The following is a 24,523-nucleotide window of genomic DNA, read 5'->3' as shown; positions in this document are numbered from 1 at the left end:
GTCCTGTACCCTGCCATATCATGGCAGGAGCAGGAATCTAATTACTGCACCAAATAAAGGGCATTAAAAGATCCACTGCTGACAATCAGCTGTCCTGGAAAGTTACTCCTAATAATTTTTTTCTGAAGACTAATTTTTCCCTGTTGGGCAAAAACTCCAGTAAATGTTTCTGATGCTAAAATCCTTTGCAATGTCCTCCATACTGGTGGACAACAGGTTAGCTAATTTTTTAGTGCAGCTAAATAAAGTATAGGAAGATACCAAAGTGTTATCATAAATTTGCAGTATTTGCCATTTTGTAGGATGGTTGGAAGGACTAAATTTCTTTGTGACACTGCATAGCTAAGACATTAACTTTCCAAACACACAGTAGAAGAGGGATATATTTTAGCCAGGCTGTGGTTTAGTGAAAGCATTCCAGAGAAACAGGTTAACAGGAGGAAAACCATCCTAGAACAGAAAAAATTGAGCTTAGTCCTTGCTCTCTGCTGACTTCTTTTTGTCAAGATTTTGTTCTGCCTTGCAGAGAGAAAATTTTTCCATGTGAGCCAGTTTTACATCATAAACTTTTACAGGGAAACTGAAGACTTTCTCATTTTCCTATGCCATATATAGGCCACGGATTGAATTTGGACTCAAAAGCTGTACTTTCAGTGCTCATGCAGGTTTGTGCTAAATGTGCATTCAAGCTTTAGGCAGCTCATATTTTGCTAACTAAGCAGACCTCTTGTTCCTTAAATGCCCTCTCTAGCTTGGAAGCAGCACAGAAACCTGACAATCAGGTAGCTTGCCTAAGACTTTTCTTTGTGAGGGAGGCTTGTAAAAGAAATACTCTGGTAGAGCTTTGTGCCCTTGCCTGCCCTTTCCCTTCTGTCCAGTAAGAGATGATGCACACTGGTATGTATTTTATAGAGTGGGGCTCTGTGGTGCCACTGGCAGGAGGGAAGATCTTCACTGTAAACAGACCCTGTTCATTCTGCCCCACATTCATATGCATCAGCATCCAGAGCAATGCAACCTCCCTGCAGCTTGGGGTGGGAAAATACCCAGCTGCACCTCTGCTGGCCTGTGTGGGACTGACCTGGCTTTAGTTCTGTGGGATTCTCTGCTGCAACCACGTGTGAATAATATTATGAGGTGAGGCATGCCCGAGATTTTGGAAGTCTGTCTTGCCTGGCACACCTGAACAATGCCATTTAAAGCAGAAATCTAACAAAACCCTCGTTAAGGGTGGTAACTGCCATGTTAGTTTTTGGCAGAGATAGTCAGGGAAATCCCACACAAGAATCCTTTACAGTGAATTATAGCATGACAATTCAGTACTGTGCTTGTGATCAGGAAAATCTCCTGGTGGTTTTGGTGGGATAGAGCCTAGGTAAAAGTTGTAGAAATGGACATTTTCTTTCTCAGTGAGGTACATATCTGCAATCTGTACATGAAAAATCTCAATTCTTTGGACAGGTAAAGAAAGACTGAAGACAGGCTATACCCATACTTTTATTTGAAATAAATTCAGTTCTGGAAAGAATCAGCAATTTGAAAAGTATGTTTTCAAAGTCTGAATACCCATCCTATTGGGATACGGTGCAAGAACTATATATTCCTAGATCTGTAATATGTACTGAGTGAGTGAAAGTTGCAGCAAGTCATGACTCTAAAATTCTACAGTTCTGCTTCCACTGTTTTTAAGGAAAAATTGAAAGGTGTATTCACAATAAGGATGCTCTCACTGAGGACTGACATCTTCAACCTTTGAAAATAATTGAGAAGCCAAATTCTTTGTAAATACAAGCGCAGTTTGAATTAATAAATAAATGGTTTTGGATTCTAAACCCATGCTACTATGAGCAGAATCGGGAAAAATCACAATCAAAATCCCTGAGCAATATTATAAATTTTATAGCTTGCCCTTTCCTGTGTTGCAGTAATTATACTATGATTTTTAAGTTATAGTACAAGTTCCTCATTTTGAGACATTAATTAGCTAGTTCTCCATGCACACAGGATTAAGATACTGCTGAGAAGCACTCACAAAGCCAAAGGCAGGGCTCTGGGAGCAAGCCTGCTGTACATGTTTTGTTCCACAGTTTGCTGCCCAGGAGCCTGTGGAAACAGGGCTCAGGATTAATCTGTAGCAGAACTGCATGTTAATGCAAATTATTTCCTCAGGCCATATTTTGCAGGTCATCATGTATCCTAATAAACATATACTCTGTAAGACACACACATAGAGGAGAAACATCTTCGTTTCTGTCTTCAACAAAAGCATTAACACAATAAATGAATATTTCATAAAAGCAATCAAAACCAATCCATTTCTAAAAAGCAAACAAAATATATTTTAAATGACACCAAGGGTGCCATTTTTAAAATTATTGCACCAGCTGTAAGAAGCTAGCTACTCAACTGGTCAGTCCCAGCGAGCATGAAAACTGATTTTTTTCCTTGCTGCTGTGACAGGTTCTGGGTGCCACCAGCTCTCCACATGGCAGTGCTCCTCCAGATGGGCATAGAGCCCTTTTATGTCACAACTCAGCTACCTGGGTTGGCTACCTGCCAGTTGGCAGCTGGCTTAGAGGAACCATAGTCCTTCATATCCCTGCTATTTGGTTTTAAAGGTAGCATCTCAGAGATCACACAATATTCTGAGCTGGAAGGGACCCGCAAGGATCATAAAGCCCAGCCCTTAACATATTTGTTGTGGGATTGAACCCACAGCCCTGGTGTTTAAAGCACCATACTCTAAACAGCTGAGCAAATCTCAGGGTCCACGCACCTTCCCTGGGGATTCACACAGATTCATAGAGAGACCCTGAAAGGAAGCGTAAGCTTCCTTTCTGCAGTGACAGTTCAAACACCTTCAGTAGACATCACTTCTGGCCTAGAAAGGTGTTAGAAACTGCTTTAAAAATAAACAGTGGAAGGAAACTTTGGACTTTGCTGTTGGATTTTTCACCAAGAAACCCCAAAACCCAAAAAAGCCCACAAAAAAGAAACAAACAACAAAACAAACAAACAAATGAAAAAACCACACAAAAAACTGCACACCACTAAATGTGGAGAAAATCTCTCTTAATTTATGTTTGTCCATAAACCTTAGCAATCCTGTTACACAGTGCTTTCAGGAAAAAGATTCTGATCTGTTTCAGATGAGTGAAATTCTGAGAGTCTATGTTGGACAAAAGCTATTTTTAAAGGCACATTTTTCTTTCTACTGTGTTTTTTTCTGGGTTTTTTTTTTGTTTTGTTTTTGTTTTTGCTTTATTTTTTTTTGTGAATAAATATGAGACCTAAAGGATTAAATTTCCAAGTAATAAAAATCAGCGCTGCTCCGTTGATCTGAATAGGGCTGTGCTGTTTTTTTGCCCTGGGGATTAGCTTCACCAAAGGCTTCGTAAGCTTTTTTAAGTTAAAGAGACAGGCTTGTTCTCTGTTTTAGTGCTGAAAGAAATGGAGAGTTGTGAGCGCAGATTAATGTAATCTACAGCTTTAAATGATAAACCACAGGATGTTTGGAGGCTTTAGAGACTAATTGTGAAAATCTACTACGTTCGTTGGTTGAGAAAACCAGAACATTACCGCTTCTACGCACATATACCTATACATATACATATATATATTCCACAATTATTCAGTAGGTGGCAGTTAAAAGCCTAGATGAGCTTTGCAGTCGCCATTTAGGCAGTAGCACTGGCAGGGGCTGGAGCCAGTCCGTCCGAAGGAGCAGAGCGGGGAGGGCTGCGATCCGGGCAGGAGCAGTACCCAGGAGCCAGGTACCGGGGAGCGGCGGGCGGGCAGCGGGGCACGGGCAGCGGGGCACACCGGCAGCAGGGGGAAGCTGCAGCCCCTGGCTTCAGGGGGCTCCTTTCTGCAGAGAGCCCAGGGCAGAGAGGGGGAAGAGCTGGTGCAATGACAGGCAGAAACTGAAGAGCGTTTGAAGCTTTCTGTTCCTCTACAGGTAAATTTCTTCCCGTTGTTTTTCTACGCTGCCTTGCGCAATAGGCAAAGCTTTGCGTTGAATTTAGAGGTCTTCATTTTCTTCAGCCAGAACGCACGGTGCTCACTTGGGCAGAATTTCCTCTGAAGTCGATAGAGTTTTTTGCCTGAGTTACAACTGCAAGATATGCTCTAAGCTAAGAGCTTAGATCTTGTGTGGAGAACATGACATGCTGTAAACTGGGGCTAGCAAGGATGCCAGATGCTGGTCATAGACACACTGGCTAGTTAACTATAATTTTTCTGTGTGCTGGGATGCTGGTAATGACCTTTTTTTTTTCAAGCTGTCTTTCATTAAAAGTCAATGTGCTGAATTTTGCCCTAGTTTATAGCACTGCCACTGCAGTGGCTTAAGGAGAGATTAATTTTTCATTTTTTTAAATGAAAGCTACATTTTAACTTAACTGATAGAAGAATACAGAAATGTGGAGTCTGAATAAAATAACACAAGGTGTTTGTTGCTCTAAGACAGATACAACTTTGCAGCATCCCACTGACAGCCAGGATTTTTTTTCTTTTTTTCCTTAGATTGTCCCTCTCCCAACTGAATGAAAGAAAATAAATCATGAAAGACCATTCTCAAGTGCCTGTGAGCTGATGAATTCAGATTTGATGGCACTTTATTCCTTGCTATCTTCCCCATGAAATGTGGAATGCTCTGTATGCTGCACCACTCAGAAGGGTGAGCATAGAATGGAGCAACAAAACTGGATGCATTTTAATTTCAAAGAATTTTCTGAGTATCCTGTTCTCATGAGTACCTAGTAATTGAACTCACACATCCCTGTTTATAGATGCACAAACATACAGCTGTGTATGCTGTGTTCAGCTAGGTACACCCCTGCTCCTTTAGAGGTAAACCAAGCTGATGAAACAGATTGCTGTTGTATCTTTGCCAAGCTTTACAGTTTACCATTATCTAGAATGTTTGCATGTCTCAACATGTTTAATTCAGGCTTAGAAGGCTATCTTGGCTTGCCACTCTCCCCTTCCCTTTTTCTGACTAATGGACTTCAGTTATTCAGCTCAGGAGCTGCTGCTCTCTGGGGCCCTTCTGTCCTTACTAAATGCAGTACTGCCCAGTTCATGCAGAATGGGTTTTGTGCCATTGTTCTGGAGCTATGAAATATGATATTCCTCCAGGCTTTGTGCTCTCTCTCACACCACACACATTTCTGAGGCTATTGCACGAAGAACTGTACAAACATGGAACAAGTTCAAGCACACAGCTGCTAATCAATGGTCTTGTGGATCTGGAAGAATGATTGTGATGTACAGCTATTTATCTTTATTCCTGGTAAGAGAGAGGAATGAATTGGTATAAATGAACTGTGAATACACTTAGGCTGGAAGATTTCAAACCATTAGAGCAGCAAGGTTCTTTAATTACATTCTACTTGAAGTAATACATAGAAAATGTTTTAAGTGCCTTTTAGTTGTAACTTGATGGAAGGGATTATGTGAAATGGTTGCCTGCAAACGCAAAGCACTGGATTTGATAATCCAGAAAGTCTCTTTCAGTACTAAGTGCCATTTTTACTTTTCTCTGGAAGTTGCCTGCACTAAAGAGTCCCTTTGCAAGTGAGTCAAGGTCTTTGTTAATACAGTTTTTCCACGTATCTCACATCAGTCAGATGAAAGCATATTTCTGCTCTGTGCTGCACTATTGTTTACACCAGCAGACTCACAAGCCCTGATGAACCTCAGGCTGAACAATATCCCTTTCTCACAGCGCAGAGCAGAGCTCTTTGGAAGTTGATTGGACTTCAGAGGCTCCTTCTGGCCAAGTGGTCATGATTATATTACACCAGCACTGCAGTCTCTGTAGTACCAATAAAAATAGCGGACTATATATAAACTGATACTGCTGATCCTGAAGTCATTACTAGCACTGTTTCTAGTTTCCTTTGAGGATAACCTGACAACTTTGTTTTCTGTCTTTCTCTTGTGCTAACCAACACAGCTGCCCATGTAGAGATCCAGCATCATGTGTAAAAAGTCGGACTTGAATTTCTTTGAGACAGAATATGTGATATTGATCCCAAAATTAGATTTTTAAAATAAATATATAATAAATAATATTCTGGTTCAAAGATGCTCCCACAGAAAGACTGCATTCAATTCTATATATTCCCTTTTTCTCTCTTTTTTTATGTTTATAGACTTATCTTTTTTCTTCTTTTGTTTTTTTTTATGGTTTTGATTTTTTTCTACATTGGACTGCATTCAATTCACAGTGTTCCTTGGTAATTCTTCTGTAATACATAATAAGCATTTGAATGTTCCCTGTCCCACTCTTTAAGTGAGTTTCAGGACATTTGTACATGCAAGCTGAAACACTGTTCACTGTGGGACATTTCATTTGATACCTAGACTGATTCCAAAAGTTTGTTAATTTCCCCTTAATATTTAATATTACCAGGACTAATTGAGCAATAATAAATATTAAATAGAGGAGGAAAAATGGAAATTCTGTAAAACATGGATGGGTATTACCAATACTAATTTCCCTTTAAAACGAGCAATTTCCAAAAATGTACCAGGAGAAAATATTTCTGGAAAATTTATTTTCCATTTGGTATTTTAACTTTAAATACAAATATTTCTGAGTATCAGCAAACAGATACTTTCACTGCATTTTTATTGTGACATTAAAATTAAAACAAACATTAAATTATCTTACCTTACAGCTGGAAAAGCAGTGAAAAAGACCCCCTGAGTGAAACTGCAGCTGTACATGCTAATTGAAGCAGAACATACTCTAATTTACCTTTTTGAGAAAACAAATATTGATTACTTTTCAACCACAAAGTACTGACAACAGAGTAATTCTTGAGATGGGTATCAAAGAAAGACAAGAGCAAAATGTGAAAAAGTGTGTGTCAAGTCTGTGACAAAAGCACTTTTGACATACTGGGGTCAGAAACACCTCCTCTTGACAAATTAACGTTAAGATGAATGTTAAGCTTCTCTGTCTGAGATTAAAATTAGTCTCTCTGGCTATGCAGGTCTGCAATATGCTATGGCAGGAAAATCCAGTCAGCATCAGCCTGACTGGAGGTAATGACATTGGTTTTAGCTGAATCTGAAAAGGTGTCTGAAAAGTGAAGCTTTGTCAACCTTTCAGTTTCCTCATTCAAAATATGTATATATATTAAAGAAACCATATGAAAAGGGAAAATCCATTCCTAGACTGAAGTTGTTTCCTTCCCAAAATAGTTCTTACTTAAAGTTAATCTGAAGCAAAGAAAAGATCACTTGTCCTTTTTTACTGATGCTTGTATATTTTTTATTCTTCCCTGAAAATTTAAACTGACAACTTTTATCTCTTCTAAAAGATTTAATTATTTAAATCATCAAATATTAGCTACTATCACTAGCTAAAGTATTGTAGTTAACACAAATAAATAACATTATCACGAATCTAGAAATAAACTACTCTTATGGCTAAACATACCTGTCTTACTTCAGAATTCAAAGTATTGCAAGTTGGGGTACTGGACATTTATAAACTATCAGAAAGCTGCTGTTACTATATTGTTCTTCACAGTTATAATTTAATTGCTGGTTTTCAAAATACTCTGATCTGCAGAAAAATTCCAGTGGAAGAACAGGCTTCTTCCTAGTGCCTGGAAGCATATCAACAACCATATTACATGGTTTAATTAATTATCAGAGATCATTTTGGGTCCTGAAACCCACTGCATTCAGCTATTCCCAAAGTATTGCCCAACAAACCGGTGGCAAATGTTCTGTTTAAGTCATTGTTTTGAATTAGATATTTCTTGGGCCGTGTAAGGGCGTCAGAAATATTCCAGTGGTCAGGATAGCAGTCAAGCTATCCTTCCCAGCCAGGCAAGGAAAATTAATGACAGGAATTATAGCATAAAAAGAAGTCACAAGCACTTAACCTTTAATAGTTTTGCTTCTTCAGAAGATTTACATAAGTAGTCTCAAATTAACATTATGGAATTGAGAATTACAGTGAAAGGCAAAATGGCCACCAGTCTTCCGAGTTTCCTCAGCTGAATGGAAAAGAGGCTCTCGTGAATGTAATATTCTTCTGTGTAAATATACATATTTATATGGAAATAGTTTGTTGTCTATGCTGGGATTTTTGTCTCACAATACTGGGATTTATGAGTCTTACAATATATAGAATCACTGACAACTTCTAAAGTAAAATGATTGCTTGGGAAATGTTCTTTCTTGCCTTGGGGTTGTTGGTTTTTTTTGAGCACTTAGTACTTTTCCATTCAGGAAAACTTGAAAAACCATACCATTATCCATAAGGCAGAACCTATTTTTTCCGGTGTACAGCTGGGGAAGCAGAAGTTCACTACAATATGTGAAGTCATTGCTCAATACCAAGAAATGATTCTACTATTAGAAACCAGAGGGAATGAAAATTCATACTGAGTCTCTGATCCTGCATTTGCAGGAGTGACAGATTCTGGTTTATAATCATACTGCTCTGTCCAATGGCTTTACGTCTTACTCGTTGAAAGGCACACATACAGTGTTCATGTGTGAACAGTGAACATTGGAAGGCACATGTACAATGTAGATCTTTCCATCTTTACTTGGCTAAGTTAAACCTATTGAAAAATTGAGGAAAAACTGCTGTATTTGGTAAGTTAAGTTGGGAAGAAAACTTAAAAAAATTAGTTCCAAAGGGAGCTGAATACAATGCTGCTATTTTGACATTTTTATTTCTATGTGTGCATTAATGACTATCTAACTACACGTATGGAAAGTCTTCTGAGTAATTTCTCTGAGTTTTGATGATAAGCACTTAGAGATTAAAACACTGGTTTACCAAAATACTCAAATAGATAAAACAATGAAGTATCTAGCTTACATAAAGCAGACCATGAATTTAGACAGGAATTTTCATGAAATTCTCCCTTTTAAATTTTAGGATGAACTAAGCCACTAAATAGGAAGGAACAACTAGAACACCTGTCCACCCTGGATAAGCTTAGCTTAATATTTCTGTTTCTCCACAAAAGTAAGGGTTTTTTTAATGGGATAAGTGCATTCACCTGTCCATCCTGGATAAATTTAGCACATTTCTGAGGCTGAATGAAAGTAAGGTGGGTTTTTTTTCAAATGATAAGTGTGTTCAATGAAGCTGAATCTTGCTTTACAGTAATGGTTCATTAGTACATGTCTGTTACTAAAGGGTTAGTTCTGAAAGGTCTCAGGCAACAACAGAGCAAACAATTTCAGTGCAACCCTATGTGTGTCTTTGTTGGATCAGATCCAGCATTTTCTGCACATGAACCCTCATCAGGGAAGGGAATCAAGAGCTCCTTCTGCGTCATTCATTCTTCTGCCACCGTCCTGCCTTCTTCAACAAGTAATGCCACTTTAGTTAAGCCTAGTTCCAAAAATCCATGCCATCTGTTGTTCCTACAGGAAATATTGTCTGTTTGTCTATTTGTCTCCCCTTTTTTTCCAGTTCTTTCCTGCCTAGCGAAACTCTTTCTGCCACAACATCCACTGGCCGTATGTTAGCCAAAGAACTAGTAAAGATTTTCTTACAGTAACAACCATGCCTCTGGGATTTCTTTCTTTTACCAAGGGCTCCATAGGGTTTCCAACAATTTTGAAAAGGTATTGTTTTGGGAATGAGATTTTCAATGTAAGTGTGACAACAATATGACAATTTGCTGAAGTGGAGCACAGCACCTGTGACTACAGGACAGCATGGAGGCGGGATTCTACCTCTTTTATATACAGATGCTCTCAAGACAATAGTCTCCTGTAAATCTTAAAAAAAAAAACAACCTGCAAAAAATTTATCTGAAAAGTCTCCTCTCCTTTCTATTTCTCTTCTGTGTTAGGCCAGGAGCATGAAAGAAACCCACAAAACCTCTTAGGGAACTCTCTGAAAGGCTTTGTAACATTAATTTCAGTTTCAAGATTCTAAATTATTAATTTTCCATGCAAATTCATACATTTTCAACATTGTGGAGAACCTAGCTCTAAAATGAAATCTGTTTCAGTTTAAACAAATTGAATTTTTAGTTTGAATTTTTGCTTTCTATGAATACATTGAATTAGAAAAATGTCTGATTTTGTCCCTTACTTTCAGATAATCAAGCAAATTTTACAATAAGGACAATGTGTTAGAATAAAAACAGATTTATTACACACTACTTATTTTCTGCACAAGATGCCATTTTCTAAGGAAATCACTCTGGTCATCTTTCTATAGCTGGAAAGAAAAGCTAGAAATGCTTTTCTCTCCAACTGTAGTTGAGAAAAACATAAATAAAAAGTGCTACTGCATTTATGCAGTGAAAAAAAAAATCATGATTTAGACTAGCTGATCATCAAGAAGCAGACTTTCAAAGAACATTTTGTTCCACATGAGAATAAAAAAGTTCTTTCCATGTGGATTAGAACCTCATGTTGTAGGAAAAAGCAGTTTTAACAGTTATTATTTGGTCTCCAAATGTGTCCAACTTTCCACTGTCTTGAAAAGAATTCAAGTGAAAAAAAGACTGAAAAAGCAATTCTTATATTAAAAGATGAAGGTACTGGAAGTAGGAAAGTCCCCATTCCTAAAATACATATTCATTAGCAGATAAAGTGAAAATAATTCCTGAGAAGTGCCTCTTTATATGCACAAGAAAAGGTTCCTTGCAAAGCTCTCTTTCCCTCTTTTATATAAATAATGTGACATTTTTCACCTTTGGTATTGGGAAATGGACATTAATCTTACAGCCATGTTGAAATCCATCTTATCTATAGCTACATTCTTCACCTTTCACCTTGTATCCTTGTATAGTGGTGTCATCATATATAGCCTCATGGACTGTTAATTTAAATTTAAATTAACTAAATGCATTGCCTGCACTTTATTGGTTTTTCACAATAACAATGACAATATAAACAGAGACGTTGCCTTAGAGCTCGAAAAAAAAGAATTTGAAAGAAAAAATATCCATGACAGACATTAGATGCTTCTATACCTGAGGGGGGGAAAAAAATCAGGAAATTAATACACAGCATCTGACAATTGCTGAATTTCATATCAGACTGACATCTCACTAGGACATCATAAGACCTCAAGAAACTGGATCAGTTAAGATGCAATCAAAGCCTCTGACTCCAGAAAGCAAAGTTAATGTCACCCTGTAAAACTGTAAAATTAATGCTACACTAAAAGACATAGTCTAGTAAAAAAGTGTCAACCAAACTTACAATTTGTGATATTTCCTGGTAGTCTTGCAGTGGAAACATGGTGAAAATCTTTTGCAACAAAACCAAGACTGGGAACATTGGAGATAGGCTGATTTTTTTCTGTGCTTATTTTCAAACATAAACTGAAAGACTTCACCAGCTGTGAGAGTCTAACCTCATATTGCTCTAAGGATAGATATTCAAGTAGATTAGTTTTCAGAAGTTATTTTTCTGCCTTCCTGTACCTTTCTGCCTGTTATTGCATATGCTATATAGAGCTTAAATACAAACAGGACAGGCAAGTCATAAATATGAAAAGAAAAGTTAGTCTATAAAAACCCAATTGATGGTAAGAGAGAACTGTGGAGATCCAGTGGCTAAGTACAAGATCAGTGACATTGTTTTAGTAAATGCAAATATACCCATATGTAATTAATCAATCAAAGAACATTAGGTATTTCAACTATCAAGAATGCAATTTGAAACAAGAGGTTACTTTAAACATCTATAATGCATGTTTTTCCCACTATGTTATAAAATAAGTGATTTTGTGTAATAATTACTCAGACCTTGAACTGTATCCTTCTGTCAGAAAAACATTTCAGGTCTTTCACCTGGCATATCAGAAGTCTCTAGGGAAAGCATGAAATCTAACATAAAGGTCTGCAGCTGAGTTTGACCTGGAGGCAGTGCTTTGCCCCAGTAAATATCCCATCAAGCTCACCTCCAGCAGCTGAACTAGAGAAGTTCCAGCCTTGTGCTGGCAGAGTATCTGCAGAAAACATATCTAAGTCAGCAGAGGTATAGACTCACTGTTTTGCTGAACTTTGTAACCAGACAATTCAAAATGAAAGATATGAAAAGTATGAAAATTGCTTTGGCTTTTCCAGTAAGGATAGTGTTGACAAACTGACACTTAAGAGGATGATAACAGGTTTTCACTGATGTAGTTTGTGAAAGTAGCAAAAGCAGCAAATGAGGCTTCATTGCAGAGTAAGTCCATCCTAACATGTAAAAAGCAACTCTTTTTTATTTGCAGATTATGAAAGACTGGTTTTCTGAATCAGAAATGATCTTGTACATCTGAAAAGTCAGACTTCTTTCCAGTTAATTTTTTCCATACCCTCACTGGCCATAATGCCACAAGCTGATGAAATAATGCCATACTTTATTTTGCCCTCTGTTTCAGTTAAGACATTTTAAGACAAAGAAACATCAGCAAGGTAATAGGGTGGTATGAAAAGCATTAATAAATGAACAGTTGTGTGCAAGTGCACCGCATTCATATAGAATGATTGCAGGAGATTGTGTGACCAGATCCACACAGAGAACACAGTGGGGAATCCTTTCTCCAGTATGATCATAAAGGCTTTCATGAGTTGTTTGTTTGGTTTGTTTCTTTTGGTTCCTGAGCAGGCCAAGTTTATAAAAATCTGTAATTTTTATTTTGGCAAAACAGGATCTTTAGGACTGTCAGACCAAACAGCAACTGAGGTTGCTGCTCCTTTGCAGTCGCCCAGGCTGGAGAGAAACAGCTCCATAGAGAAGGTCCTGGGCAGTCACCTGGTGATGCTCAGCTGCAGCAGAGCCCCCCGGTGCCCCGGTCTGTGTGAGCAGGAGCATGGCCAGCCGGCCGAGGGAGGTGATAATCCCCCTGTGCTCAGCACTCACGGCACAGCAGCAATGCCGTTTGTCCGGTTTGGGCAGCCCCAGCAGGGGAAACTCATCGATAAACTGGAGCAAGTGCAGATGAGGGCACCGAGGTGTCCAGAGCTGCGGCGCTGCCCTGCTCTGCAGGCTGAGGGACCAGGGCCAGTCAGCCTGGGAAAGGCAGAGGTCGAGGGACAGCAAAATGCAGCCCTCAACACCCACAGGAAAGCCATCAAAAAGGTGGAGTTACACTCTTCACAGTAGATGCTGGGAGGAAAGACAGCAGGTATGAGCTGAGAGAGTATTTTAGACTAGGTATAAGAGGAAAAAAAATCATCCTGATGGTAATTTTGCATTGGAGTTTCCCAGAAAGACTGTGGGAAAGATTGGGGATTTTCACATCTGTACAGGACAAAACAATCTCCTCTGGTGTCATGGCTGACCCAGCTGTGATAAACAGTCTGGACCACAAATTTACTCAAGTCGCTTCCAGCTGGAATCATCCTTTGATACTGTGGTAATTTCTAAAAAATATTTTCAAAATCTGCCTATAAAATTAGTCTGCTATTCTTACCACTGTGAAATTTTCCTATTGTCTAATGAGAATCTCTTCTACAATTCTAGCACATAAGCTCAATTTTTTTTCCACTATGCTCTACGTCTTTGCAACAACTTGCTATGTTTTGAAGACTGTTACCATGCTATTTCAGGACTGCTTAGGATTTTTCTGTGTGAGTAATACTTCAGGCCATTAAGTGCCCCATTTCAATTTGTTCTATCTTTTGGGCTACCCTGTGTGTCAGTTTTCTTGGAGATTTCTGAGTATGTTTAGAGTATGCAGTGTAATAGAGCAGGATTACACTCAGCTAGCTTTTAAATTTTTCTCTAGTCCATATTTCACTGATTTTCTTTGTAAAAGTTTTCACAGTGCATTTTTTCTCCTAGTCCTGTAGTTCCTAGGCTACATACGATATGATTGTGCAATGCTTAAGCTGCTTCTGAAGTGAAACTCACAGATTTTTCTCTCTTGCCTTTTTACTTACAAGAAATGATTAAACTATAATTATTATGGTAACTCATTCTGTGCAGCCATCCACAACTGTAAGCCCTATGACTGTTCCCAATTTGCACGTCTGCAGCTCTTACGTACAAGTTTATTCTCGGTGGAACAGCATTAAGCTAGTTTCTTCCTTCTCCTCACTTGTTTTCCAGCTATGTTTTTTCCTTTCTTTTTTAACATCATGAGCTGCTCACTCATTTTCTTTGTTCCTCAGAAGGTTTTACCTCTTCTATAAACACAAACATGAGCATTTTTTCTGAGGCTACTTTTTCTTTCCATTCCTTGAATTCTGCTGTCAGAAAAACAATTTTACTTCAGTGCCTCAAGATGAACCCTCTTATTTATCAATCTTTTCTATATTTAAACAAGCCTCTTAGAATGACAGTGAATGTAGCACAGGAGAGATTGAAGGGGTGAAGTTGCTTTCTGCCTGAAGCCAGGCTGGGCAAACAGAGCTATGTCAGCTCTGCACTTTGCCTTGGGATCAGCATCCCCAGTTGCACTGGTTATTCTGCCTATGGTATGGCAGATGAGGAAGTACAACTCTTTCATCCAACATATTATGCAAGGACAGATGTTTTCAGCTTACTCAGACATTAGAATTAGGACACTATAGGATGCCCTGTACAAGAAAGATAGCAACATCAGGATATGAACAAGAAATTGAAGACATTAGTGCGGCATGTGTTGCCGTAGCTGAAGCCTAACTGGCATAAGGAACAACAGCATCAAAATGTGGAAAGAGAAAACTTGGAATGAGCTTTCAATTGGAATAAGGGCATGGGGGGTCCACTAAGATCCACACCTCTAAAGCATCAATATTGCCCTGCTGCTGGACAGGTAAAACATAACTTAAAATCACCCCCTGCAATGCAGTCACCCCTCCTGCTGCATTGAAGAAATAGCTTGGAGGCTTTCTTTCAAAAGGTTAGGAATTCTTTGGGTTATTCTGGATTTACTGCTACCCAGGCAAAATTACAACAGGCAAATTTAATCACATGGTGCCACTAAGGCACTTGGGCAAGGTTCCCTATAAAACCTGTCCATTTTCTTCAGAACAAGTACAGATGCAGCAAATTTTGCAGTTTTTTCCACACATACCCCTTATATGTATATATTGTTTTGGTCTGAGAAGTCACAATACCCCATGTTTACTTCAATTTTTAGGGTTCTTTTTACTAATCTCACTAAATATAAAAAGAGTTGTAAGTACTCTGTGCCTATTGAGCTGCTACTAATGGGAGGACAAATTAACCTTCATTTTATTTCAGTAAATTCTAAAACATCTACATCTTGTAAACATGTGAAAATTTTACCATTTCTGTTATTTGGCAATTATTTTAATATTTGTGGTCCTACTACATTCAGATGGGTTTTGCCAAGGGGAACTAACTGACTGCAGGAATCACAGAATTTTGTGACCTTTGACCTATGCCATTGCCAACCTTGGAAATACAAGCCACTAAATTGTTATGAATATGTCTGCAGAACCTCTCTGATAAGTATAGCCAGTCTCGTGCCAAATATCGTCTGCTGCAAGATAAATATTGGAATAAAAAGGCAGACTGAATGTGAGCAATCTGAATTTATCAAAATGAACTCTTTAGCCTGAAATGCCAGTGCCAAACCACACTGAAGTGGGGGACACAGTCCCATGGAGTTAAAAACCAAAGCTCAGTAAATGCTGTTGCTGAATAATCTACAAATATATCTTAGTCGTCACTCAGAACTGTAGCCCAGTCATAGTGGAGATAAATTCCTTAAATACTGAAAAGCTGGAATATTCAGAGTAATTGACTATCATGCACCTGTAAAGTGATCAGTTTCAACTATTGTCTTAGATTTATTTTTGATACAGAAAAATAATTCCCTGTCTATGATTTGTTCAGGCCAAGGCCTTGTTGAAATTCCCAGATGGAACTTCTTAGTTCTGTGAATATTAGTCCAGTAGGAAGAATACTGAAACACATGATGTTAATTAAAAATCAGTCACAAAGTAACAAAAATGGTATTTTGCTACCAGCCCAGACTGGTTTGAAAACCCCAATTTACCACTAAAATAAGTTGTTCTGTAACATCTTGCAAGACTTCTTAAATTACTACAAGTAGTACGCCATCACTTACATTTATTTATCTTGTTGGGAAAGACATCACAGCACTCTACACAGCTACCTGTACTAATGTCTATCTCCTTGCTTTTGTTGTTTTCTCTCCTAGGTTTTCTCCCTTATCTGAGCAAGTGAAACACTGAGAAACATGCCTGAGCAAAGCAATGATTATAGGGTAGTTGTGTTTGGAGCTGGAGGAGTGGGAAAAAGTTCTTTGGTCTTGAGATTTGTGAAGGGCACTTTCAGAGAGAGCTACATCCCTACCATTGAAGACACCTATCGGCAGGTGATCAGCTGTGATAAGAGCATATGCACTTTGCAGATAACTGACACCACAGGGAGCCATCAATTTCCAGCCATGCAACGTCTCTCTATTTCTAAAGGACATGCTTTTATTCTGGTTTACTCTATCACCAGCCGACAGTCCTTGGAGGAACTCAAGCCAATCTACGAACAAATATGTCAGATAAAAGGAGACATAGAAAACATTCCAATAATGCTGGTTGGAAATAAAAATGATGAGAACCAAAATCGAGAGGTAGAAAGCAGTGAAGGAGAAGCCATGGCTAAGAAGTGGAAATGTGCCTTCATGGAGACCTCTGCCAAGACAAACCACAATGTGAAAGAGTTATTCCAAGAATTGCTAAACCTGGAGAAACGCAGGACTGTGAGTTTGCAAATTGATGGCAAAAAAAGCAAGCAACAGAAAAGGAAGGAGAAGCTGAAAGGAAAATGTGTGGTGATGTGAAATTGCACTGTCAGAAATCAGCTGTGAAGTCTCATCTGACACTACGCATGTAAAACCCATAGACAGCAAACAACCATGCAAGATCCTATTTCTTAATACCTGTTTTAAGAGAAATATTTGGAAATTGAAAAAAATTAGGTACTGTGATTGCTATGAAAATAACTGAAAAATAGAAATGTATGTACTCTCACAATTAATTTAAGTAAATCAGGAAGAAAACAAAAGATGTCCCAGAAGACCTTATTTTGTAATTAACAAAAAACAGAAGAATTTTTATCATTCACATAATATGAAAGATCTGGAAAATCAACTTAATATTATCTGCATTTGCATATAATTGCAAGAGAAAGCAATGCATAATATCAGAAGAAAAACAAAGAAACGGTTGTGAAGAAGCCTAGAACACACAATTGCATGCTGGATGGTGTTAATCATTTCCTTCAAGAATGCTGTGGATGAACAATTCTATGCCATTTCATTACTGACTGGTAGGAGAGTCTCTATAAGACAGCCTTGGATCACCTGAATAAATGAACTCTTGCACAGTTATAGGAAGTGTGGGGATAGCAGTTAAATGGAACAGATGTTACCTCTATCTCCCCACATGATACTACTTTCTCGTGTGATGCAGTATTTTAACTTAAGGTTAAGTGGAAAAGCCAATCCCTGCAAGAGAGTTGGATATCATCTTTTCTGGGCTCATTGTTTCAAGAATGACCTGAGTTTCTGCCCCATATACATTTCAGAAGAACAGACATTTGTTTGCGGAGACTGGCAGACGGAATGGTGTCCGTATAAAAGCAGAAAGCTTCTCCAGGGAGAACTGACCGGGAAGTTCCCTACAAAAGCCTCTGTGGGAGAGACTCAGTTCTAATGCTGCTGCTAGTTAACTGAACACATGGTGTGGTTAGTGAATGAATGGAATGTCTTTTGAACTGGTGGTACCCTTGGAGAGGGGTTGGCATAATATACAAATTATCAGATTAGCTGAGTGATGCTTCTTTACATTACTTTATTGGAAGGGTTTGTGTTCATGCCCTATGAGATCTTCTGCCTTTTTATTGTCTGAAGTATTTTATATTTGCCATTTAAACTCATGATTTGAACTGCTGTGACTATTTATAGAACCAAATATGTCTGAAGTTAGTGCCCATAGTCTCTAAAAGGATTTTTCGGGGTAAATGCTACAGGATCTGGCATATTAAGAGTTGCAGTCAGGACTATAGTGCAATACAAAATTCAGAACAGAAAACACATTATCCAAAACATCCTGTCAGGGGAGACTGCTCTTCTCAAAACCTTTGAAAGGGGAAAAACACTAAAAATTGTGAGTTTTCCTGGATGTCTCTCCAAAGCTTTTGAAAAAAATAATATGAATGACTGAAGTATGTGTCCTAGTGATGACAAAGGCCAACTAAGATAAAATAAGCACATGCAATTTTTAAATGACACATTAAAATTGTGTTAGTCACAATTTGTACCTTAGGAACTGCTTTGAACAAATAAAAAGAGCCTACCATATTTTTAGTAAATGTTTATGTCAAGAAACATGGCAAAATGAAGTCAAATACTAATATTATTAGCCTGCATGCTAGTGCATTATAAATATATTCCAGGGGATGCTCAAATGCAGTGGTTGCATTAAAAATTGTTACCTTGTTCCTTTCAGAGTTATTGCTTGCTTTCCTTCCACCTTTCTAACAAATGTGCAGACATTTCAGAGGTAGAGTAATAGCATACACAAGAATTGCTACCAGAAAGGAGCACAACTTCTGTCATTCAGTCAGAAGAAATTCTGCCAACAGTAGAATCGAGTGTGAAATTCCTACTGATTTCAGAGACAATTTTTTTTTTGGTGTTTATTTCATTGCATTAAGAAGAGAAAACTGGAAAGAGCGTGAAAAAAAGCTAATGCTCTTCATAAACAGTAAATTCCAGGCTCTTACACAACACTCTTTCTTCATAAATCTCAAAGCACTTTGCAAAAATGACAACATCATTTTCTTAACTTCTCAGGTGGTGAAAGTGAGGCACAGAGGGAGATAACAACTGCACATAGATTGCCCAGCAGGATAGTGACAGACCCAGGAACAAAAGTGGATCTCCTCTGTCACAGTCCAGTGCTCATTCTGTGTTTTGTCAGACTGTCTCCTCACATTCGTAAATAGTTCCTGAAACACAAAAAGAAGCCTGGTTTGACCTATCCAGCCAAGTGCATCTTTCTTGACAGTCTGTCAATAGATCAAAAAGTATTTCCAGATCAGGGATGCAAAACACTTAAAAGCACTATGTTTAGTAAGACTTTTATAAATGTTTATACGTTTAATCTGTTTGTAAGAAAATTTGCTGATGATACTCAATGTCACAGCAATGGATTCCATTGATGAAGCTGTAAAATCAGAAAAAATGATCAACATTAAGGCATAATGGGTCACATACAGAGGTCAAAAGTAGAGAGGTTGTCCTCAGATGCTAACACACCAGTGCCAAAGGTCATCATTTGTGGCACATGCCTTAGCAGCCAGCATACAATTATGAAAGAATATCAAAGAGAAAAATAAAAGCTATATATAGAACCTTTTAACATTATTGCTTGAACTGGGGGAAATATTTACATAGTAAAATATCTTGCAGAAGTACAATATAGGGGATCTGAATTACTTAAAATGTACTGACTGCAAAGATATTACAGGCTGAAATTTAGCCCTGGACTTTTTTTTTGAATGTGCCTCATAGCAAGAATAGAATAATTGTATAGCAAAGATGGAAATTAAACAAGTAGCTGCCAATGTTAGGCTTGAGGACCATATTTCTTTAGTTCCCAGCTGAATCCTCACCTGCTACATAATAAGCCATGAAGCATTTCATGGACTTGCATGTATCAAAGCAAGGCCAGAACAGAAGCAATATTACTCAAGGACCACAGACTCAAAAGAGAGCATATTTTATACCCTTGCATTGCCATCCTAGTTTCTACTATTAGATTTTACATATCTTGCAAATATGTGAGCTGGTTTAAAATGTTTGTTTTGCTATTACATATAGAATTATTTTTTTTAATATGGAAAAAAAATAAGCTAGATCAAAAATATATAAAGCTTTATTACATTTTGTGTTTTATTTGGGAATGTGGTATCACTATAATAACCTGTTTAAATTGTATATACAAAGTGTTTAAAACATGTAAGTTCTGCAGTGAATTTTAGCACCCAGAAAGCAAAATCTAGCCAAAATGAATCTTTAAAATGCATGACTTTTATATGTAGATATGAAATATTATGATGTATTGTCATGAAAATGTGTTGCTTCAATTTCTTTAGCCAATATTTTGTTTTAAAACTGGATAGGAAATCATTTGTGTCTACTAGTTTCCATGTTTGTGGTGATGTTCTGAATATTCAAAATAAAGTTTTAAATCTTAACACAAGTTTGGAAGAAGTCTTGTTGTTACCTGCATTTTGTTTGTTTCACATTACATATTTTTAAAATTGTAAAGGTAACTCTCAAAATCAAAACAGACTCTCAACGTGCTAGACAGTGTCCCAAAGTCCTCAGCTATACAAATCAGTTCTGAAAGAACTGGAGCAGTATTACCTTAGCTAATGCTTACTCTTCTTCTGTTTTACTCTGGCAAACACACACCCTTCAAAACAATCTACCTTCATAAAAAAATTAAAAACCCAAACCATACCAAGCCAGCTTCTCAGTGGGTGCTCCTTTTGGCCAGTAAAAAGCAAAATAATTCTGGAATCTACTCTATATTTTATTATTTGCTTTAAAATAATGGCAGATAGGACTGTGTGCTTGTGAAAAATTGATACTTTAGGTATGGATCCTGCTATTCCTTCTCATTTCTAAAAAAATCCTAATGTTCTTGCAAAACTTCCTACTATTGCATTCTGTATTACCACCTGTTGCAAAAAATGTCAAAAAATAATACTTTATCACTTCTTGCAATTCAGAAGATGGAGCCACAGTAGTTCAGTTAAATAATTAAATCACTGCTTCCATTTGCAAGCAATAATTCAGATTCAACAGAGGAAGGGATCAACAATCTGGACTACATAGACAAAATGATAGGTATTTGAACCAGTGTTGAAGTATGGAGTAGTAAATGTTAATTTCATGTCACTGTGAAGTAATTGCATTTGTCAGCCAATAAAGCTTTTTATTTTTAGTAAAGAGCTCTTACTAATTCTTACTATTCTTTTTATTTTTTTCTTTCAATATGCTAAAAGTTACTGCTCTTGTCCTAATTCTAACACAGTCTATGGTAAAGCAGTGGATGTGCCAATTTATTGTTCTAGGTTTTACAAAATACAGTCATTAATTACTTTATAGATGTTTATTATATCACATTCCACAGAAACACCAGAAACGTTACAAAATTCTCCTGATTGTTTTTTTTTTCCCCATTGGTTACTACTCTTGTTTCCCAGTGGAAAATATTTTAGTTTTTAACTCATACCCTCATTCAAATTTGTGAATACCTGTCACACTTATTTCACTGGCATTTTAACTGACATGTTTTGTTCACCTTTAAAGCACATTTTCTAATTAATCCATGAATTTATTTCATGTAGTCGAGTGTGTCTAAAGTTTATCTCCACTACAACTGCAAAGAGAGGGAGAGCAGAGCCTTGAAAATACAAATTGGATGTTCCCTGTGAATGATGCAGACTCTTCAGTAAATTAACCAGATGTATATGCAGTTTAAAGAAATCATTAAAACTCTTTTGTTTCATATAATTTATCTTTGTTGAGTATGCTGTTTTATAATGAGTCATAGGGGTCCCACTAAAATAAAAATAAAACTGAAGTTCAAAGGAGTAGCTGTTATGCAGTCTGATATATTTATTTCACACTCAGATGCCAACAGACCCTAGAGGATCATCTCTATTCTCAAATTCTCAGATCACAGTGCAGCGGGCAAGGGGAGGGCAGGGACACAGCACCACAATCCACTCCAAAACTAAAGTCACCTTCTCAGCCTCTACACCTGGTGCTCTAAAAGCTGTGGATGAGTGTCTGTCACATGGAAATTACCACTGTATTTGTATTAATTTCAGTGGAGAAAGCAAGAGAAGTAGAATTGGTATTCTTCCATAAGAGACATATGGCAAATATTTCTTCTGATATGTAAGAGGAAAAGGATTGTTCTACATTATCTTTCAAAGAGAGATGGGGTGACCATTGAGGGGCCATTCACCCTGATGTATATCTGGTTTCCTGCAAATTCTATTCAGTGTTATTGTAAAGATACTTTGCCTTTGGAATTTCCCTTCCTTCTTTTCTTGCTGCTGGTCAGAATGGTCCTAAAAAATGATTCTTGGCCTATTTATTAATTTATAATTACAATAAAATAATGCTGTATGCTTAGGCACATGATACCAGATTTCTCCTGTAGGCAAGATATCTCCTGTGCAGTGGGGTCATTGTAACAAAGTAGGAGAAAGTAGGAGAATTATAATTTGGAAGGGAAAGTACACCCAAAGAAGATGGGAATACCAGAAAATTTTACATTTTACAGCACTTACTGTTTTTCAGAAAATTCTGAGATCATCAAGGGCTCCTAGAAGTATTTTCAAAAGAAAAAGCAATATTGACTGGTCATGCTGAGCTGCACTAATGAACACGACTCTTTGGAACATACTAGGTCCCACAGGGACAGCAATTGCTTCTCCCTTTTGAGGGAGGAAAAAACAGTTGTTTCTTCCTTCTCATCAAAAGTGAGATCACTTTTGATGAGTGATCTCATCAAATCTTTAACTCCTTATAAAAGCAACTTTACTCTGGATGACTGACTTACATGTCTGTATGGGAAAACACACTCTATAGCCACATGGTTTTAGCTCTCTTTTTTTCCCCTCTTGCACTAGTTTTGGCTGAGGTAGAATTAATTTTATTTGCAGTGGCTGTTATGGGTCTGTGTTTTGGATTCATGCTGAAAACAGGTTTGATAGTATAAAGATGTTTTTTGTTATTTCTGAGCCAACTTACATGCAGCCAAGGCCTTTCCTGCTTCTCATACTGCCTGGAGGAGAGTAGGGGTGCACAGGAAGCACAAGAAGCTGGGAGCAGAAAGCTGATCCCAATAGACCCTGCCAGACCATATGGCATCCTGCTCACTATATAAAGCTGGGTGATGAAGGAGGAAGATCTGGGACATTTGGGACGATGACGTTTGTCATCCCAAGCCACTATCATGTGATGGTGCCCTGCGCTACTGGAAATGGCTGAACACCTGCTTGCTCATAGAAGGCTTTGAATTAAATCCTTGAGGGGCTTTGCCTGCACAAACAGCTTTTGCTTTACCTGCCAATCCATTAATGTCTATCACATCTCATCATTTTTTTTCATTTGTGCTTTTACAACTCTCTGTGATCCCACTGGTTGCAGGAGCGAGGAAGCAGCTGCTATGGTGATTACTTGCCTGCTGGGGGTAAGCCATAACACCTATTTAGTCCAGGCAGTCCTCTTTCCCACTACATGGAGAGAGACAGATGTTCTCCACAATGAAAGGAGATGACCTACAGCCATGAACACATCCTTTTCTTCTACAAACCTCACACTGAATCAAGGCTTGCCTTTTACAATGAAATTAAAACCCAACTAGAACAACAAAGTCTAATGCAGAAGCAAGGGAAAGAAAGATAGTTTTATAGAAACATGTCTGTAAGCATCTAAATAATAGTGTCTTTATATGTAGTTCTAGGAAGTGCATGTTCACGTGCCAACAAATGGTAGAAGATTGTGTTAGAAGAAAGAGGCAGAATTATGGACAGCTTTTCTGGGGATGCTGAATGCATAGACAATGTGAATGTGTTTTGTTTCAGTGGTAAGATTTCAGAAGATTGAAAAAAAGGAAGAAAAATCCAATAATATATCCTTGGAATTATCCTAATAAAAAAATCCATTAGGTCACAGAAGAATCACTCAGAGCAATAGCACACTTGCAGCCAATATGAACCTCAGAAAAAGACTGGGATAAAAGAAACAGTCTTAAATCCTGTGCTTCCTGCCATAATCATATTTGTCCATGGTTGCTCTCCTGTTTCTTTTCAAACTCAAATCTGAATCTGAGACTGCTTAATTCTGAAAGTTTGACATACACCTAATTGTTTCATCACCTTTTGTTTGCTTAGTGAAAAAAATCTTAATACCATTTTGCAAAAACACCTTGTTATGCCACCGTGGTAAAGAACAATTTTTTTTTTTTATTACTTACTAGAAAACAGTTCAAAACAATGTACTATTAAAGTAGTCAGAGTGGTCAGTAAGCAGCCACTTTGTTAAATCCTTCCCATGAAAGAAAAAAAACAGCCTATCAGTTATGTAACTGCACATAAAGTGTGACCAGATTGTAGATCTGGAAAATACCATGAAAGCCAGATGGATGCAAATTGAGAATTTTACTATGGTGGGATGGGGGGGCTGGCAGGCTGGAGGGCGGGTGGGGCTTGGAGAGGGAAAGTGCATCTGTCTGTCTCTTTTCCCTGCCTCTCCATGCCCTGGGAAGAGCAGTCAGGCAGACTGCCTTTCCCACAGCCAAAGCACTCCCTTCCTGCTAGAAAAGATTTATAGAGCAGAGAGAAAAATCCAAAGAGCACAATTTGCAGTATAAATAAGTGATGCTTGTATAATGTTGGCGAGCATGGTGATGTGAGTGGATTCAAAGATTATGTGAGTCAAAAGTAATTAACATTGTGGTATGGCCTCCATTGGCTGTGTATTAAGACCTAGTTCTGCATCTCCCAGAACTTACCA

At 37.8% G+C, this 24,523-nt stretch overlaps 1 protein-coding gene across 1 annotated transcript; it reads left to right on the top strand.

The window, feature by feature from the left end:
- The first annotated feature begins 3,599 nt into the window (after positions 1 to 3,599).
- DIRAS2 (DIRAS family GTPase 2) lies at positions 3,600 to 20,178 on the top strand. Its single transcript, XM_015615543.1, has 2 exons — positions 3,600 to 3,773; positions 16,118 to 20,178. The coding sequence occupies exon 2, from the start codon at positions 16,157 to 16,159 to the stop codon at positions 16,754 to 16,756; it is 600 nt and encodes a 199-aa protein (XP_015471029.1). The 5' UTR covers positions 3,600 to 3,773; positions 16,118 to 16,156; the 3' UTR covers positions 16,757 to 20,178.
- The last annotated feature ends 4,345 nt before the right edge of the window (positions 20,179 to 24,523 follow it).

Source organism: Parus major, chromosome Z (assembly GCF_001522545.3).
Source record: "Parus major isolate Abel chromosome Z, Parus_major1.1, whole genome shotgun sequence".
NCBI lineage: Eukaryota > Metazoa > Chordata > Aves > Passeriformes > Paridae > Parus > Parus major.
This window is presented reverse-complemented; position numbering and strand designations above follow the sequence as displayed.

What these genes read in the sequence shown, in the direction of transcription:
- DIRAS2 (XM_015615543.1), top strand. Translation starts at nt 16,157, where the DNA reads ATGCCTGAGCAAAGCAATGATTATAGGGTAGTTGTGTTTGGAGCTGGA.